Below are 19,527 nucleotides of genomic sequence, written 5' to 3' on the forward strand. Positions count from 1 at the left end.
GAAGAGGAGACATTTATAAGTAGAAACATAGGCATATTAAAGTAGCATGAAAACAGACATAAGAAACATACATGATTATGCATCATACTGTAGTGAATTTACAAAAGCAAGCTAAATAGGGTAACCAACCACTATGTTCTCTGTCTCTCTCTTTATTTATTTTCTATTATTATTAATAATATATATGACAGTGGTTGGTGGTTGGTTGGTTGCAGGTGGTGCTGGTATTTAAGGAAGGGAGTGAGGCTTCTCCAAGTCCTCCAGACTGGTGGGGCGAAACCAGGCCTTCTCCTCCAGCACATCAGAGTGAAAGGGGCGTTCTCCGCCGCCAGTGGAGGTCGGAGGAGATGCAAGGTGGTCGCCGCCGGGAGGCCCAAATACCCCAGTCTGAGGGTGTGGGGCCCAGTATTTGCCTGACTGGGTGGCGTGGTTCACATCGTCTGGGACAGGAGCAGAGTGGATATGATCATCAGGGTTTTTGTCGTATACCGAACTGCTGCTGCTGTATGCTGCTCTTCCACCTGACTTCCTGCTTTCATTCATTTCAACAATCTCTATCACCCTTACTATAAATAATCATTCTACTATACTACATCTTTTACTATCAAATAATTACTATCAAATACGTTTTAAATAATCCAAAATATTAATATTTATAAAAAAAACTATGATTTTGAAGATATATCTGCATTAGACACGTGTCAGGAATGGTATGCGTTGGATGGTTAGGTGTCGAAACAGAAGGAGTAGAGGCACGTGATGGGTATATAAGAGCTTATCGAGATATGGACCACCAACCGACCCAATTAAAGTATTCACTACGCATTTTCCACGCCTTCTTCTTCTTCAAGGCCCATTAAAAAAAGCTAAGTTTTATGATTTTTACTAACTAAATTAAAAATGCATTTGAAAGAAGAGGCCTTGAATAATAAGGAAAATAAATGTCATAAATTTTACAGATTGGTAGGTAAATAAAAAGGGAATGGTACCAAAAAATACATCATATCCACCACACAACATTTGAATAAATGAATTATTGAAGTCCTCCGAGGTTAGGACTAGGACAGGCTGACACAGAGGATAATAACATTAACAAAAATGGTTTCTAGCAGGCAGTCCAATGGCATCATATCACAACAAGAAATAAACATAAATTTATTGAAGCATGCAACTCGCTTCTGATCTGTATGCTGGAAAGTACAGCTAAGACGCTGATGTTAATTAATGCTATTAGTTAAATAAATAGTACCTATTTAATCACACCAATTTGTGTTTAAAACAAGTTCTAAAACAATGTAGGAAAAAAAAAGGGAAAAAGTTCAAATCAGTGGTTCTACATCAGAATAAGTATCACTTTTAAATATCAAATATTAGCCATTGAATTAAAAATAAAAAAACAAAAACATAAAAATTGATATGCATAAATAAGGGTGGCAGACAATAAGGACATGCCAACACATAACAGACATTACATTAAAGAATCATCGGATAAAAATACTAAATGGAAAAGGCCCCCAATAAGAAAGAAAATTAAATTCACAGAAATATAGAGCCTTACAAGTAATATCCACACAAAAATTTAGAACAAATTTTATTTGTTTAGTGGAAGAATACAAAGCTTTTTAAGTGTGTGTTTGATTTTAAATAAAACACACATTACTAAGCTCCAATTAATTAAAAGCTACTCTAACTATGTACTGAGATTCCAAAGCTCCATTCGATTGGGAAGGTGTTAAAAAACAGGTTTTCAATCTTAAGGGCACACTAAAAAATACTAATAAGTGGTACGGACAAAAAGGTGCTAAAACTAAAAAGTTTCTAGCCAGATAGTTACAACCCAGGTCCCCCTTTCTAATTTTCCATCATCAACAAATAATAATTAAAATATGGGACCCACAAAAGCTAATCTGATCTTATCGTTATGTATTTTCCACGTAGACAAATTTTCCATTCACGTTAACAAATTTTCCATTCACGTTAACAAAACTGTCCTAGACCAAAATATCCATCTTTGAGCAACAATTATCATACTGATGGCTCAATTAGGATATGCTCTTAATTAAACCAATTTCAAATCATAGTTCTTTTAAAAGTTAAAGGTAATTAATTTCTTCTTAACCACAAGTTTAACATAGCCTTCATCCTAATGGGTAGAGAAAAGCACTATCCATACTTCATAAATTATAAATTTAACAAAATAAAACACTCAAATATACTTACAACAGAAGAAATAATGATAATAATAATAATAATAATAATAATAAAACTTTGGTGACAAAATGTTGAAAAGGGAAAGGAAGCAACTTGATAGTTACCCAGGTACAATGACTCGGGAAAGGGACATGGTGGGTGGATTGAGGAGGATGAGTTGGAAAACAATTATCCTCATCCACTTTCTTTTGCTGTGTGTCTCTTTGGCATCCAACTCCAACCAAGGACTTAATATTTTCCGTTGTCAAATCATACGTTTCGTACACATTTCAGAAAGATAAAAGACAACAGCGACCAAGGATGAAGATGCCTTTTACTTTTTTTATTCGTTTCAAATCATGCTGAATGCCCCAGAAAGGGAAACTCAAAAAAAAAAAAAAAATTTATTAGTGACGGATCTTAGTCCCATGTATGGAGGCGCCAACTGAACCACCATCACCAAGGAGAAGGAAAATGGATGATCTCAGTACAGGACAATCCAAGATGGAAGGAGACATAGACATTCCACTACAATACAATAATAATAATATTATTATTATATTATGCAAATTGGCAGCACACGAACCCAGAAAGCTAGCTATGATGTCACCCCAAAAAAGTTATGGAGGAACGATAAGGAATGGGAAAGATTACGAGAAAAGAACAGAAGAAAGAAAAAGTGGAAGCGAGTAATAGGGGAAAACCAATTCCAAAGATAGGGGTAAGACAGTAACAGTTTCCAAACGGATTCTCCACACAAATTCCTCCACCAAAAAGGGGAAAACTATATCTACGGATTACAAAACCGGCTTTTAATCAAGAGATTTCCAGAATAATAATATACAATTAACTATGGCTCGTGAACAAATAAACAAAAACACGAGAACATTAGAAAATGACAGAGCGATCTCCGAAAGATTCACGGATTACTCAAGGCAATAGTGTAGTGAGTAATCACAACAAACTTGCCAGCATCCACAACTCGGATCACAAATTCTGCTCGCAAATTAAAATCACAGTTTCAGGTTTAATTTCTACTTAACTAACTTTCTACTTAATTAACTACACAGGAAGCATGAAATCATCATCATCTTCATCTAGTAATGTAATAATGACAGCAATTAGGGAAGAAACATAAGAAAAAGAACAGAAAGAGGAAAAAGTGTACCTGGAAGTTGAAGGTGGTGAAGGGGATTTGGAGGTCCAGATCCTGTTGGCGACGCGCTTCCCCAAGGCGGTGATCCCTCGACTACTCGAATTGGCGGCCATACAATGAGAAGAACAGAGAGAGAGAGAAGAAGAAGAAGAAGAGAGAGAGAAAGGGTGTGTTGCAGTGGTAGCTTGAGCTTGGTTTGTGTGATGGATGTGGTGGTTGAGGAAGCGTCTATTTATACACAAAATAAAATAAAAAATGTTGAGGGAAGGTAAACACACACAACACAAGAACAATGCCGATTCACTTTTCGTACCTAACACGTACGCATAACGGAACACCCCGTTCCATTCATCGCCCACGCCGTTACTGTTTTAACCATTTTATTTTATTAATCAAAAACCATTTTTTATTAAAAACCTTTCATAAATCTGATTTATCCAAACAATACATTTTTATTTAATATAATAAGTAATTATACAAATTTTGTTCTAAATATAATATAATGTACACAGATTTAACATAAACATGAAAAATACATATAATTTTTAAAATAAACATAAAAATACGTATAATTTTTAAAATGTAAGATACAAATTTATATATTATATACGGGTTTAAAATGATTTATTATTTATTTTTATAATATAATAAAAATTTATATAATAAACTTTTTTTTTTAAATTAATATATTTTTTATTTTTTAAAATTATATTAAAATTATTAAAAATTTAATAAATATTTTTTAAATTTAATACTTCAATTCTAATAATATCAGTACAAATATCAATCTTCGATACGTTTGATCATTTAAGAAAATATCTGAAAATCATAAATTATACGTGTTTGTGTCTTAGTATAAATCTTGGTATAAATCGCACATACCTTTTATTTCTTTAGTTATTTTTTAAGATTTTTATTTCTAAAAAACATGTGTTATTTGAATTAAAAAAATATAAATACACATGCGTGGCATAGTAGTAATTTATAATAACGGGAATACTAGTATTCAGCCCCGTCTTATTTTATTTTCTCTTCCCGCAATGCAGTATTTTACACTAATAATTTAATTGTCGTGGCATAGTTGGTTTAAAAGACGATATAAAATGAATGAAAGTGGAATCATTTTATAAATCATTTCACAAATAAATGTGTATAAAATTATAGAAATATTTTAATATAAGGATGGTATGTGTAATAGTATTAAACTCTTAGTGAACTATTATTGTTGCATGCGTTGAATGTCTTTCTTTTTATGGATATTGCATGTGAAGGTTTAATATTAATTTTGGTTTTAATATAAGTTGTTAAAAGTCATTTTGGTCCCTCTTTTGTTTAGTTCAATGTAGTTTTAATCTTTCTTTAAATGATTCGAATTATTTTATATTGTTAGATTTTTATTTTATTTTATTAGGTAGGTGATAACTTGCGGATATAATTGGATACATGAAATTTTATTTCAAACATGTTAAGAAATTTCTTATTTTATCTTTGGATTAAAGTCTATAGTTCTCGACAATAGTAAAATTGCTAGAATGAGTTTTGTCTTTTTTTTTTATGTAATTGTCTAAATCATCTTCTTCTCTTATTTTGAGTGTGTTTTTCTTCTCTTATGTTGGATTGAAGGGTTTGTTTCACTGCTCATCAAGATTTGGATACCAGTCTTTATCATTTTACAGTTGTAATGAACGAAGGTTGTAAAACAAATGTAATTCCTCTTGTGAAGATTTTGCAATATTTAGAACAATTGCAACTATTAAGAATGATAGGAAACAATTTTGAGGTTATCTCAAGTACAAGATTAGATATATGGAACTTTGTTTTATTAAACCTACATTTGTTCTTTACAACTGTTTGATTCAATTGGTTTAGTGTTTTTTTGTTCAAAAACAAAGTAGCAATGAAGAAGTATTGGGTTGCAATAATTGTTCAAATGGTGCATTGAAGATGTTAATGACGAAAGAGATGCAATTATTGAGATAGAAAAAAAAATTATAATAGATAAACGCGTAAAAAGGTCTAAAATAAATTTAGTTGTTATCAATGGTGGTGTGTTTTCTTGTTGTGATTAACATTATTATGTTATCAATGTTGTTACACTTCTCACTATATATGTTTGTATTTAGTGTATTGAAGTTATGAATATTTTGGTAATGTAATGTTCAATATATATCAAGTTGTTGGAGTATTTCTACTAAGTATATTACTAAGGGAAACGAATGAGAAATTAGACTTCTGATAATTAATTGCAATGGAACTTCAAAGTACATTCACATAATTAATTGTTGTGAATAAGAAAGTTGTTATACTTCAATACACATAAAAACAAATAACATGTTGGTTCAAAATTATTATATATTTTGGTATCCAAAACGAAACTAATATGATTCATTTTATAATTTACTTACATCAGTTCATCACACTAACAATGTTAATAAAAATGTCCAAATTAAATCATTTTAAACAAAATTAGGACCATATTAAATAAAATAAAAAATTAAACCTAAAATATTTTTTGGTAACTTATATTGAAATTAAAAAAAAAACATTCTTATCTAAAAATAATCCTCTATATTTTTATCTAAATTGTTAGAAGTTTTAATTTCAAACTTACAATATTTATAATTGAATCAAGTATTGTTTCCATTCACAAATAATTTATATTTGAAAATATAATGTTGATTTGACTTAAAAAATATAAGGGTTAAATTATAATTTTATATAAAAAAATAATAAAGGGAAACTTTACCATTTTTTTTTTAATTTTTTTAATGAATATGATACCTTTATAGTTATAAACATGGAGGATAATGTATTTTTTATCGATACTATTTTTTTTAATATATAAATTTTAGTTTAATTTTTAATATTTTTATTATTACTTGATTAACATATATTAATCTAAGATGTCAAATTTTATTTTTATTTATGATACTTAATATATATATATAAAAACTTTTATATAAAAAAATCCTGGAATGCAAAATATTGGTAAACTGAAAAATTATTTCGTATTCACATGGTGTATCTTCCTTTGGTCAAACATCATCAAATACATCTAAAATAATTAACATAAACTTTTTAAAAATCTTCCCTTTTTTATTCATAAAAATAAAATACATATAATAAAGTTTGTAATAATCTACACATCTGCACGTTGCACTCGTTGACTTTTGATTTTATTTGTTAAGATCTAAAAAATTTGCTTTTGCATTTTAATGTTTAATATTAAAAAATATAATATTACTGGATCAAAAATTACTACTATAAAATATCGATTTTAGAAAAAAGTAACTCATTTATTGTGTAATTACAATGTATAAAAAAGCAGCATATATATATATATTTTAATACTGAAAGCACCATAAATAAATAAACAGAAAAACCAAATTAAATTTCTATAATTACAACAGCGGTAATTCCAAATGGACGCAAATGAGATGTTAAAAAAATTAAATTTGAAATATCAGATTAAACTTTTTAACAATAGAGAAATTAAATTAAACAAATAAAACGACCAATTTAAATAAATGATTATAAACTAACTTATCTATCGAACATAACCCAATTTAAATATTACAAAATCCAATTTTACTTGAAGGATACTAGCAGTAACGTTAACAAACTATTATTAAAATTAGGAATTATCATGCAATAAAAAACTGCTTACTCTTACAATAAATAGTTTTAAATTTATATTTAGAATGACATTCATTTAGTCAAAAGACCAAAGTTAATATATTAAAATTAAATTGATAAAATGTTAAAGATCTCGTGTCACTTTTTACCCAATATATAAATAGATTCAAAATTTATTATACAATTTTGTAAAATTTAGTTAAATTTAAAATATATTTTAATATAATATTAAATTTATTTAGAGTTTATCTTAATGATAATTTATTGAAATTATCAGTCACATCACTAAAAGAAAATCATGAAATAGAAACTAATTTTTAGAGATCAAAATAATTAATTACAATAAGAACTAAAATAGAAATCATTTTAGAAACTAAAAAAAAATTGGTTTCTAAAGTATTTTCTATTATTGTTAAATAGTTTATAAATTGGTATCTAATTAGCAACTAAAGTTTTAACTACCAATTATTTAGTTTCTAAATTTGGTAGCAAAAACCTGCTAATTAGATATCAATTTAAAAATTATTTAACAATAATAGAAAATAATATAAACTAATTTAGAAACCAAATTTCTTTTTTTTTTCTAAAGTGGTCTCTAATTTAGTTACTATTGCAACTAATTATTTTGGTTTCTAAAAATTAATTTTTATTTCATGATTTTCTTGTAGTGCATGAACCGTTATCGGATCACCCATTAATATATAATTTCACATACAAGATCTCAAAGATGTATATTAAAGATGTCACATTAACTAAAAATAATAATATTTCATAATATATAAATAAGTAAAAATACATCAGTTTTATAAGTTAAGTTCATTTTTAACATATAAGATGTGCAAATTATAGTTAAAATAATATTTATTCAATAAAAATATTTATTATTGATTATTTTTATTTTTTAAACATAAATTGTCCAAATAAATTAATTAGATTTAAGTATAATTTTGATCTGTTTATTTTGTTCAATCACCAATTTTGATCTCATGTTTTAAAATTAATTCATTTGACCAAATTTTATAAAATCCACAAGTTTAATAAAATCCTCAATTTTGAAATAAGAGATGAAAAAATTGTATTTAAATGAATTATTTTTGAATATGTATATTAATCATGTGCAGTGACTGCATGCAGTATTGTTAGAACGGAATAATGCGACTTAACACGAACGGTCGAAAGGAATAACGCGTCGTTGAAAGGAATAATGGAATATCCTTTCGCATTTTTTTTTCGAAATATTTTAAAAATATAATACAAATATGTAATTAAAATTAAATTTTAATTTACGTATCTAAGGTGTGTTTGGTTCGTGTTGTTTGTGCACGTGTACAAATCCCGTTGAACATTCATTGCCAAACGGAAATGGAAGAAAACAAAAACACGTTTGGCGAATTTGTACTCTCTGGGTTTCGTTACTGCTTCATCATACAAAGTGCATAAATGTTAAACGCTACCATTATTCAAAATTTATTCAAAAGCACTTATTAGAAAAAAACAAATTATAATTATGTGTCATAAAGTAATCATAGACTAAGTTTAATCGTGCAACGAGAATAATTTTGTAAAATTGTAACACTTATTAAACTATTTTTATGCATTAGTTGAGTGTATGTGGGTACGATAAGAGGTTATGAATTAATTTATGAGTGATTATGCACCTATAGAAAATTTTATAACGATCAATAAGCCAATAAAAGTACAAATGATTTAGTATGTAAGTATAATGAATAAGATAGAGGATTATGGTATTTATAGATTAATGAACTTAAATATAGACTAGACATGATAAAATGGTTACTATGTCATAATCGTCTAGGTTACGTTTTTTTTTACGAATGTCTTATTATTAAGGTGATTTGAAAATTATTTGATAGTTGTACTGGTAGGATCCACACGATCGACATTCTGACTCGGCACCTGGTCCATGTCCCGATCCAGACCGACTGACATGACCAACAACAAGGTTGATTAATGATCAAACGTTTGTTAATCTTCTTCTATTAGGCCCATTAACCACAATGACCCATAATAATTGTATAAATTAGCACAGATTCCAAAGGACTAGGTAAATAATCATCTAATCCTAAACACTAAGTGTCGAGTGCTGAAATTTGACTTGAACGTCGGAGTACCTTTTGCAAATATCGTTCGAATCTGCAACGAGTGAAGAGAAGGAGTGAAAGAGCAAGAAAGTGAGAGTTCAGCTGAAAGGAGGGAGCGATGCAGATCGACCGAAAGAGTATCCTAATCGTTCTCTTGATTACAACCCCATTCAAAATCAGTAATTAAGGCTGGAAATGATATTATAATTATTCTAGCAAATTTTATCTATTACACCTCTTATTTAGGTAATGGGTAGTATATAAACAATGTTTTAGAAAAATAATAAAGCAAGATTTAAAAAGTGCACTTTTTGTTTGTCTAGACACGAAGCTGGCAATGAAAAGTTTGTTTGCACCAAACACACCATAATTTTTGTTAACTTTCAGCGTTGAGGCTAAGCAAATTGAGGCAGACAAATTTGCATTAATATCTTTGGACAAATAAATGTCAAAATGAAAAAAAGTATTGGAAGTCCCTTTCTTCATGATTCCGTGTCCCTCTATATGTTGTGTTTTGTGAGTTAAATGCAAAAACATCATTAATCAATTCAAATTATTTGAAATGAATTAACTATTAAGGCTTGTTTGGAATTCAAAGAGGATAACAGAGTCAAATAACTTTCTTTGTTTTTCCGTTTTCTTCATTCAAACTAATCTTTATAGGATAATCCCTTTTTTTTAATTATTATTAATTAATTAATTTAGAAGAATGTGCTACCTCCACAACTACTTGACTTTCCAACTTCCAACCACCAACCAAGAAGTTGGAGAAAGGCTATAAAATAAAAATGAAATTTTGGATTTTTTTTTCCTACACATTAGGATAAAAACCTTCTCCATCCTTTTCCATTTCAAATTAAACATTTTTTTAAAATTTATTTTTTACATTCTAAAAATACTAATTCAACAACAACAAAAAGGTGAGATAAATATTTGTGACCTAAAATTTATCATATGAATAACATTTTACTTCATTAGGAGAGGAGAAGAGATGTGTATCAAGTGATTGTGGTTAAATGATAATTAACTTCAATTTCTATAAACTTAAGCATAATCACTAATAATTATAACAAAGTTTATAATTTAAAAAGTGTTATTTTAAAACTCAAATAATTAAATACTTTCGAATAACAATTAAGCTCATTTAATATTTATTTTTTTATGTAATAAAAATATATTTTCCTAAATTATTGTCTGTTATTTAGAATGATGCTTAGGTTTCAAAAAAAGAGTATGTTTTACGCAGTACCGTTAGTTTAGATAATTATATCTTTTTTTATACTCCTCTATTTCCTTTTAATTATCAACTTTTTAACAAAAAAAATGTTCATTTTATATTTTTTTAATTTGAAGATAACATATATATTTTTTAATTATATTCTAAATTTAATTAATATATATAGAGAGAGAAATTTAATTTCACATAAATGAAATAATAAAAATTTAATTTATAATGGTTTAATGAAATGAGACATAAATGAAATAGAAATTGCATTAAGAAGTAGAAAATTTAAATGATTTAGTTTTTAGGTGAACGAACTTTAAAGAATATTGTAAATATTTGAAACTAACTTTGGAACCTTAAGCGACAAACTTAAAACTGCAGCGTTTTAAACAAAAAAACTTCCACAGTTAACCAATTAAAAAAATGAATTTAATTTAATTTGATAAATATTAATTGGGATTTTGATAGATTTTTTTCTTAACAAATGAGAGGAAAAAAATTAATTTGATAGAATTTTCATTTTTTTTTCATCTTATTATTTGGATATGCCCACTAATTCATTTATGCACACTACTCAGAATAAAAAAAATAAATTATTACCAATCTTATTCCTTCCATCTGTATAAGTTTTTTTTAAGGATTTTTTAAAAAGGAAATTACATTTTAAAGCTGTTTTTTAAAAAAAAAATATAATAGACGATTCTGATTTTAATAAAATAATTAATCCTACAGTTATTCAATAAAATAATCATATACATAACAATATAATCAATAAAAGAACAATTAATATAATTTTAAACTGTATAATGATAAAAATATAATTACTAAGAAGTAGTTAACATGATATTGAATTTTAGAATGATAAATTCCTATTTAAGGTATTTCTCTCTTTAAAGAAAATAAATACATTTTAAATAAGTATTATTAAGGAAAATAATAGTATTTACACCCCACTAAATATTAATATTTTAATTATTTTTAATTTTAAAAATTATTTTAACATTTTACATTTTATCTACTATTTTATTAAAGATATTTTTTTATTTTTAAATTTTTTTTATTATAAATATTAATATTTTAGTGTAGACGTAAACTGGATCGGGTGTGTAAATATAATCACCCTATTATTAATTATGCATGCTATTAGGTCATCAACACAGATAACACACAGATGCACCTAACCAACTATAAACACAGACCAGCTAACACTTATATAAATTAAGCACCAATTCTTCACAAAAATTCTCATCAAATTTCTCTGTTCTTTCTTAATTCTCTCAAAGAATGGCTTATGATCTATTCCATGTAGTTATCATCATTTTTCTGGTGTTTCTTCCTTTGCATTTCTCACCCATCAAAGCCAACACTGATGTGAGTTTTAGCATCAATCTCATTCGAAAAACCTCTCCTAAACTCTTCCCTCAACGTCTAAGAGGTTTATCAGCCATGTCAGGAACTCCACAATCTCCAACAGGTGCTTACCTTGGCCATTATCTCATGGAGCTTTCCATTGGAACTCCACCATTCAAAATCTATGGTATTGCAGACACGGGCAGTGATCTCACATGGACTCAATGTGTGCCATGCAACAACTGCTACAAGCAACTTAACCCCATGTTTGATCCTCAAAAATCCTCCTCCTATAGCAACATATCATGTGACTCAAACCTGTGTCATGAACTTGACACAGGCGTGTGTTCTCCTCAGAAGCAGTGCAACTACACCTATGCATATGCATCTGGTTCCATAACGCAAGGGGTTTTGGCACAGGAAACAGTCACACTCACCTCAACCACAGGGACAAATATTCTCCTTAAAGGTATCATGTTTGGTTGTGGACACAACAACACAGGTGGTTTCAATGACCATGAGATGGGAATCATAGGGTTAGGAGGAGGGCCAGTGTCATTGATTTCTCAAATAGGTTCATCCTTTGGAGGCAAAATGTTTTCACAATGCTTGGTCCCTTTCCACACTGATGTGAGTGTTTATAGCAAAATGAGTTTTGGGAAAGGGAGTGAGGTATCTGGGGAAGGAGTCGTTTCTACACCTTTGGTTGCAAAAGAAGATAAAACCCCTTATTTTGTGACCTTACTAGGCATCAGTGTTGGAAACAATTATTTACACTATAATGGTTCTTCAGAAACTGTTGAGAAAGGTAACATGTTCCTTGATTCAGGAACACCTCCAACTATCTTACCAACACAATTCTATGATCCAGTGGTGGCTGAAATGAAGAACCAAGTTGCAATGGAACCTATTGTAGATGATCCTGATTTGGGTTTTCAACTTTGCTATCAAACAAAGAAAAATCTTCATGGTCCTATTCTAACTGCTCATTTTGAAGGTGCAGATGTAACGTTGGAACCAATTCAAACCTTCATTTCACCAAAAGATGGTGTTTTCTGCTTGGGGTTCACCAACACTAGTAGTGATGTTGGGATTTATGGTAACTTTGCTCAATCAAATTACTTGATTGGGTTTGATCTAGAAGCACAAGTGGTTTCTTTCAAGCCAAGAGATTGTACCAAAAACACAGAATCTTAATCAATGTCTATGAATTTTGCTTAAAGATAAGGTTTTCAAAAAGTTTTAAGGTATCTATTTGCTTTCATAAAACAAATAACAACTGAAAAAGAAAAACGAGATGAATATATTCAAGATTAAAAATTTGTTCATGATTTCTTTTGGAAATAAAATTGTCTGGCAAAAAAAAGGAAACAAATACGTTTAGGATTGGAATATGTATACGATTTTAAACATTTTTTTTTTATAAATGCAAATTTTATTTGTAGATTGTTATTTCTATAGCTCAATCTCGAGTTGGAGAGAGATTTTCTGAGACATCTAACAGTGAAACTCGTTATGATTTATTTATATATAATATTTTATATATTTTTAATATTATTATACTCTATTTGACCATCTGTTTTTTAATTTTTTAATTATAATAATGGTTAAAATCTGTTACTACGTTCAAGGAAAATATTTAAAAAGACATTATTTTGTAACTATTTTTAATAGTTAACATGTTTTAATAATTAAAGTCGGTTAATATTAATTATTTTGTAGAAAGAAGGACTACTTTAACTATTTTTAAAATCATACAAGAGACCAAACCGTCTAATTTAAAAAACAAAATTAATATTTTAACTTATTTTTATTACTTTAATCCACGTAAATATTTGTATCACAATTTGTTTAATAGACCCCACAATCTAATTCTAGAAATCATTTCATATAAAGTGAGTGAGACCACAAATTTTTGTAGTACCAATGGCTTTAATATAAAAAAAATTATTAAATCAAAATTAATTTTAAAAATAAAAATTAATTAATAACTATTTTCAGGTTGCATCAATTTGCCGTTTTGAGTGGGGCCCACGTTTTTGTTTTGTTCACGTACAAAAAAAGAAATAATGGGTCCACGGCTTTTTAATTTTTTATTCCTCAATGCATCAATTGCTTTCTGGACTCCTCGTATTAATATTTTCACTACCGAAAATTTCACTGCTTGCACCACGCTTTTCATACTGCACCACCTCTACCGAACAAGGCTAGGTCCATTCCGCTGGCTCAGCAATTTCACTGTCTGTAGTTGGATTTCACTATCAACACCGCTTTAACCAAATGGCAATTGCTTCCTGCACCCGATCAATTGTGACTGGCACCCGATACATTTTTAAAAATCCTAAAATGCTCTTGTCTTCTTCATTTACGGATAAAAATATCCGGAACTGCTCGTTGCTTACGGATAAAAATATCCGGAACTGATCGTTACTTACGGATAAAAATATCCGGAAGCCACAGTTGTGCCTACGGATAAAAATATCCAGAAGCCAGCCACAATTGTGCCTACGGATAAAAATATCCGGACCCAACTATATTCCGGATAAAAATATCCGTAAGTCAAAACAAACTTACGGATAAAATTATCCGGACCCCAAACTCCCTTGCGGATAAAAAATCTGCACCTCTCAAAAGTCACTTGCGGATAAAAATATCCACAATTCTCACTCACTTATGGATAAAAATATCTGGAAGCATGACGTACCTTCGAATCTGGTGCTCTGCCTGCGATAATGGAGGTCACGGTGGGTGCAGAAGAATGGAGAAGAACATCGCTCACGGTGGTTGGACAATAAGCTTGCTCACGGTGGCTGCACAACACGGTAGCTTACGGTGGCTCGGTGACTGCGACAGGCACAATGGAATGGAAGAACAGAAGAATAGGGTTGGTGCAGGTCATTGGGTGCATATCACAATTATAGTTTTCAGGATTTCATTAAGGGTATATTCGTCTTTTACTATTAAATGATTGGGTGCCAGTTAGAATGTGTTGGGTGCAGGGAGAATGTGCCTTACCAAATAAGTCTCGGTCCATTCCGTTGGCCCAGTAGTTTTGCTATTTCGCACCCGCATACTAATATCCGCATCACCTCTGCCAAATAAGCCTGGCTGGGCCCATTCGCTGGGCCAACTCCTTTACTATTTTGTCACATCCTCTTTTTCATTTATACACTCACCCACTCTTATTTTCTAAAAAATAATAAAAGTATAAAATCCAAAAAATTTAAAAATTTTAAAACAAAGAAATCTTTTTCCAAAAAAAATGTTTTCATACTGACAGAACTACATAATAATCTCTGATTTTCTGTTCTTAACAAAAATACGTAGGAGTGAAAACAATCCTTACCGAAATCATTTTTTCTCAAAATTTCATTTCACTTTTATTCATATTTTCAAATGCCCAATTTTTGCACTGGCATAATTTTTTTCTCTCCAAATAGTTAAACCTTAGAACTAAGTAAACCTTAATTTTCCATTATGAACACAGATACGTGGACCAAGGTTCCTCCTTGTAGGATCCCGAATATAAACTTTTTCAATTTTTTATTTTTTTATTTTTAAACATCATTTTTTGTTTCTATTTTTTTTTGGCAAAACAAACATAGGAAAATCACACTCATTTTACACATTTCGTTAAAGATTTTGTGTTTGGACGAGCGTGGTAGGGATCTTAATACCTTTCATATGTGTAACCGACTCTCAAATCCTAAATCTAGTTCACATACCATTTTTCTGGTTTTTTTTGTAGTTTTCAACAATAAACTATGATGGCGACTCCTATTCTTTGTTTTGGTTTGTCGTCCCACCTTTGTGACCCTGGTTGCGACACACACGTATGTATTGATCATGTCATACTATCCACATGGTACACCCAACAAATTACAATTGAGTCACTTTAAACTATAGATGTATAAATGTTCAACCACATCTCAATCAAACAATACAATTTGTCACACTTAACTCCTTTTGTAACACTAGTATACTAAGCATGTAACGTTAGAAACTAACACCTTACCCATCAAAAATATCTTTGATAAAAACCAATCTTATAAATGTAATTAGATATCAATAAAGTTAAGATATATTCATTTCTCATGTTTCATGCTTAATACTACGATTTTTGGACCAACACTACCCGAAATATCCTTCATACACACCTATAAAAAGGAAACATATCATATACTTTAATCAGCTTGAACATTAGTCATCCAAAGTATTAAATGTATAATTTAATGTTAACTTTGCTTAGATATTTGCATTAATTATTATTGTTGTTTCTATTAAATTTCTTAAACTATTTAATAATCCAATCTTAAAATTTGTAATAATGTTATTTAGTTTGGCTATAAAAGTTAATATTATAGAAAAAATACTTTTTAATTAATATTATTTTCAAAATTTATAAGATCACACTAATTCATCTTAATTTATTATATTTTTTAATTTTAATTTAATATTTAATTAATTAATTTTCACTCAATTTAAATTTACCTTCATATTAATATTCTTAAATTAATTATTACATTAATTCTCTATTAAGTAATTCAAAGTGAACAAAATCACAATCGAATCATAATACTCTAAGAATAGATATCTGTAATAACTTCTCTTAAACCATCATAATTGTTACAAAGTCATATACAAAACCCTAAAAACATTAAGAAGTTAACACCAATATAAATTGAATATACAAGTACTTCATTAGTAAGTCTCTAACAATGGCTTATTATCTCACATCATTTCATCCATTCCTTGCTGCTATCATCATTTGTCTGGTGTTTCTTCCTCTACATTTCTCACCAATCCAAGGAAACACAAATGAGGGATTCAGCATTAACCTCATTCGAAAAACCTCTCCCAAAATCTTCCCTCAACGTCTAAGAGGTTTATCAGCCATTTCAAGAACTCCACAGTCCCCAATAAGTGCTTACCTTGGTGAATATCTCATGGAGATTTCTATTGGAACTCCACCAGTCAAAGTCTATGGTATTGCAGACACGGGCAGTGATCTCACATGGACTCAATGTGTGCCATGCAACAACTGCTACAAGCAACTTAACCCCATGTTTGATCCTCAGAAATCCTCCTCCTATAGCAACATACCATGCAACTCAAACTTGTGTCATGAACTTAACACAGGCGTGTGTTCTCCTCAAAAGCAATGCAACTACACCTATGGCTACGCAGATGATTCCATGACACAAGGAGCTTTGTCACAGGAAACTGTGACACTCACCTCAACCACAGGGGAAAGTGTTCCCCTTAAGGGCATTGTGTTTGGTTGTGGGCACAACAACACAGGTACTTTCAATGACCATGAGATGGGAATCATAGGGTTAGGAGGAGGGCCAGTGTCATTGATTTCTCAAATAGGTTCATCCTTTGGAGGCAAAATGTTTTCACAATGCTTGGTCCCTTTCCACACTGATGTTAGTGTTTCTAGCAGAATGAGTTTTGGCAAAGCCAGTAAGGTATTATTAACCGAGAATATAACTTTTATTGCTTTTGAAATCATAGTTTTTTTTATTAGGAATAAAGATTGAATAACAGGAACAACTTAAGGGTAGTTCAACCTTATACATACCTAAAAAAAAATGAGACAATTCTCTAGTCTTTCAAACCAACAAATAGAGAGACAAACAAATCTACCATTAAAAAATCCTACCGTCCACACAATTTCAAAAACTAACCTGTACAAAATCAAAACTAAACCGTCCAAACCCAAACAGACTCAAAAATCAAACCCAATACCATCTCTTTACATCCACAACAAGGGGCAAAAAGAACGGCAGAAGCTTAAAACAACAAACAACCCAACCGAAGGAGTAACTCTTATAAAAGCTCACTTTATTGAAAACATACCAGCTCTAGGATCAATGCACCACTCAACGTAAGTAAAACTAGCAGAAGTTATCCAAGACCAAGCCTTTAATTGTGCCAAAATGAACACTTCCGAAGGATTGATCACCTCTTTAGAATATATGTTTATTACTGTGTTTCCATAATTCACTAACTACAGCAATCCAAACACAATTCCAGACTACATTAACCTGGACTGGACAGGAACATTTAGCAAATTAATAGTATAAATGACAGTAAAACACTAGAATTAAAGCTATTAATTCTTGTTATTCAAATTTCAGAGGACTTTGAATTTAATGCTAACAGGTGTCGGGGAATGGAGTGGTTTCTACACCTTTGGTTGCAAAGGATGATAAAACCCTTTACTTTGTGACCTTACTAGGAATCAGTGTGGGAAACACGTATTTACATTATAATGGTTCTTCAAACACTGTTGAGAAAGGTAACATGATCCTTGATTCAGGAACACCTCCAACTATGTTACCAACACAGTTCTATGATCAAGTGGTGGCTCAAGTGAAGAACCAGGTTAAGATGAAACCTATTGTAGATGATCCTGGTTTGGGTTCTCAACTTTGCTATCGAACAAAGAACAATCTTAATGGTCCTATGTTAACTGCTCATTTTGAAGGTGCAGATGTAACATTAGCACCAATTCAAACCTTCATTCCACCAAAAGATGGTGTTTTCTGTTTGGCATTCACCAACATTAGCACTGATGTGGGGATTTATGGTAACTTTGTCCAATCAAATTTCTTGATTGGATTTGATCTAGAAGCAAAAATGGTGTCTTTCAAGCCAACAGATTGTACCAAAAATAAGTAGAATCTTAATCCATGTGTATGAATTCTGGTTAAAAAGAAGGTTTTCAAAAGTTTCAATTTACTCTTAAGATTTTCATTAATTCCATTTGTTTTCATGTACCTAGAGAAACAAATTACAAAAAAAAATGTATTTGGTTTTTTAGGAAATGAAATTGTCAAACAAATATATTCAAGATTGATTTTCATTTTATAAATAAAATTGAATTTCTATTTCATAGTTCAACAGAATCATCTCCTCTTGAGAGATTTCCCTTGAGATATCTTTAGATATGAAACTTATAATATTATATATATATATATTTATAAATTTGTGTTAATTATTATTATTGCTTCTATTTAATTTCTAAAACTATTTAATAAATCCAACCTTAAAATCTATACCTATATATAAAGAGAATTCTCCACTTTAACTGTTCTAAATTATTTTCCTATTTTATCCTTGCTTAATATTTTGTTTTGTTAATTTGTTTTGGTTATTTGAACCTTTTATAATTTTAGAAGTTAATAAAGTAGTTTTTAAATTTTATTTTATTTGTTCTCACTTAATTAACAGGAGAGTGGAGAGAATGATATTAATTAATTTTATTTTGTTGTCACCTAGCAGGAGAGTGGAAAGATTAGTTACTTTTATGTTTTAAACTGATATTCTTCTTTATTAAATAATTTTTTTTAAATTTTTTTTATTTGTTCTCACATAATTGGTTGGAGAGTGGAGAGATTGGTACCTTGATTTTATTTTATTTGTTGTTAGGCAGGGGAGTGGAGAGATTGATTCTCCTATTTAAAACAATTATTAAAAACAATTTTGAATGTAAAACAGTTTTTTAATTTTTTTTCTCTTATTTTATCTCTCTCCTTTCTCAAATCTCTTGAAACCCAACAACATATTTCTCATACATACAAATACACATAAATTATATTTAAATAAATATCTATACCTATATATAAAGGGGATTCCCCTCTTAACTGCTCTTAATTTTTTTTCCTAGTTTATCCTTATATTAATATTTAATTTTATTATTGTATTATGATCATTGTGTCATTTCTTATTCCCCTCTTAATTGCTCTTAATTTTTTTTCCATTTTATCCTTACTTAATAATTTATTGTATTAATTTATTTTGGTTATTTGGACATTTTATAATTTCAAAAATTAATAAAATAATTTTAAAATTTATTTTAT

General features: G+C 29.4%; 3 protein-coding genes across 3 annotated transcripts; 2 read left to right on the top strand and 1 right to left on the bottom strand.

Moving 5' to 3' along the window:
- Positions 1-12: 12 nt before the first annotated feature.
- Positions 13-3,682, bottom strand: LOC137810292 (late embryogenesis abundant protein At5g17165-like). The gene is made up of 2 exons (XM_068611477.1): positions 3,359-3,682; positions 13-529 (listed from the first exon to the last, which is right to left on the bottom strand). The coding sequence occupies exons 1-2, from the start codon at positions 3,457-3,459 to the stop codon at positions 229-231; spliced, it is 402 nt and encodes a 133-aa protein (XP_068467578.1). The 5' UTR covers positions 3,460-3,682; the 3' UTR covers positions 13-228.
- Positions 3,683-11,555: 7,873 nt separating this feature from the next.
- On the top strand, positions 11,556-12,881 carry LOC137810293 (aspartic proteinase CDR1-like). Its single transcript, XM_068611479.1, has one exon. The coding sequence runs from the start codon at positions 11,594-11,596 to the stop codon at positions 12,854-12,856; it is 1,263 nt and encodes a 420-aa protein (XP_068467580.1). The 5' UTR covers positions 11,556-11,593; the 3' UTR covers positions 12,857-12,881.
- A 3,496-nt stretch (positions 12,882-16,377) lies between these two features.
- LOC137809591 (aspartic proteinase CDR1-like) lies at positions 16,378-18,346 on the top strand. Its single transcript, XM_068610705.1, has 2 exons — positions 16,378-17,130; positions 17,828-18,346. The coding sequence occupies exons 1-2, from the start codon at positions 16,378-16,380 to the stop codon at positions 18,344-18,346; spliced, it is 1,272 nt and encodes a 423-aa protein (XP_068466806.1).
- The last annotated feature ends 1,181 nt before the right edge of the window (positions 18,347-19,527 follow it).

Source organism: Phaseolus vulgaris, chromosome 2, assembly GCF_000499845.2.
Source record: "Phaseolus vulgaris cultivar G19833 chromosome 2, P. vulgaris v2.0, whole genome shotgun sequence".
NCBI classification, from domain to species: domain Eukaryota; kingdom Viridiplantae; phylum Streptophyta; class Magnoliopsida; order Fabales; family Fabaceae; genus Phaseolus; species Phaseolus vulgaris.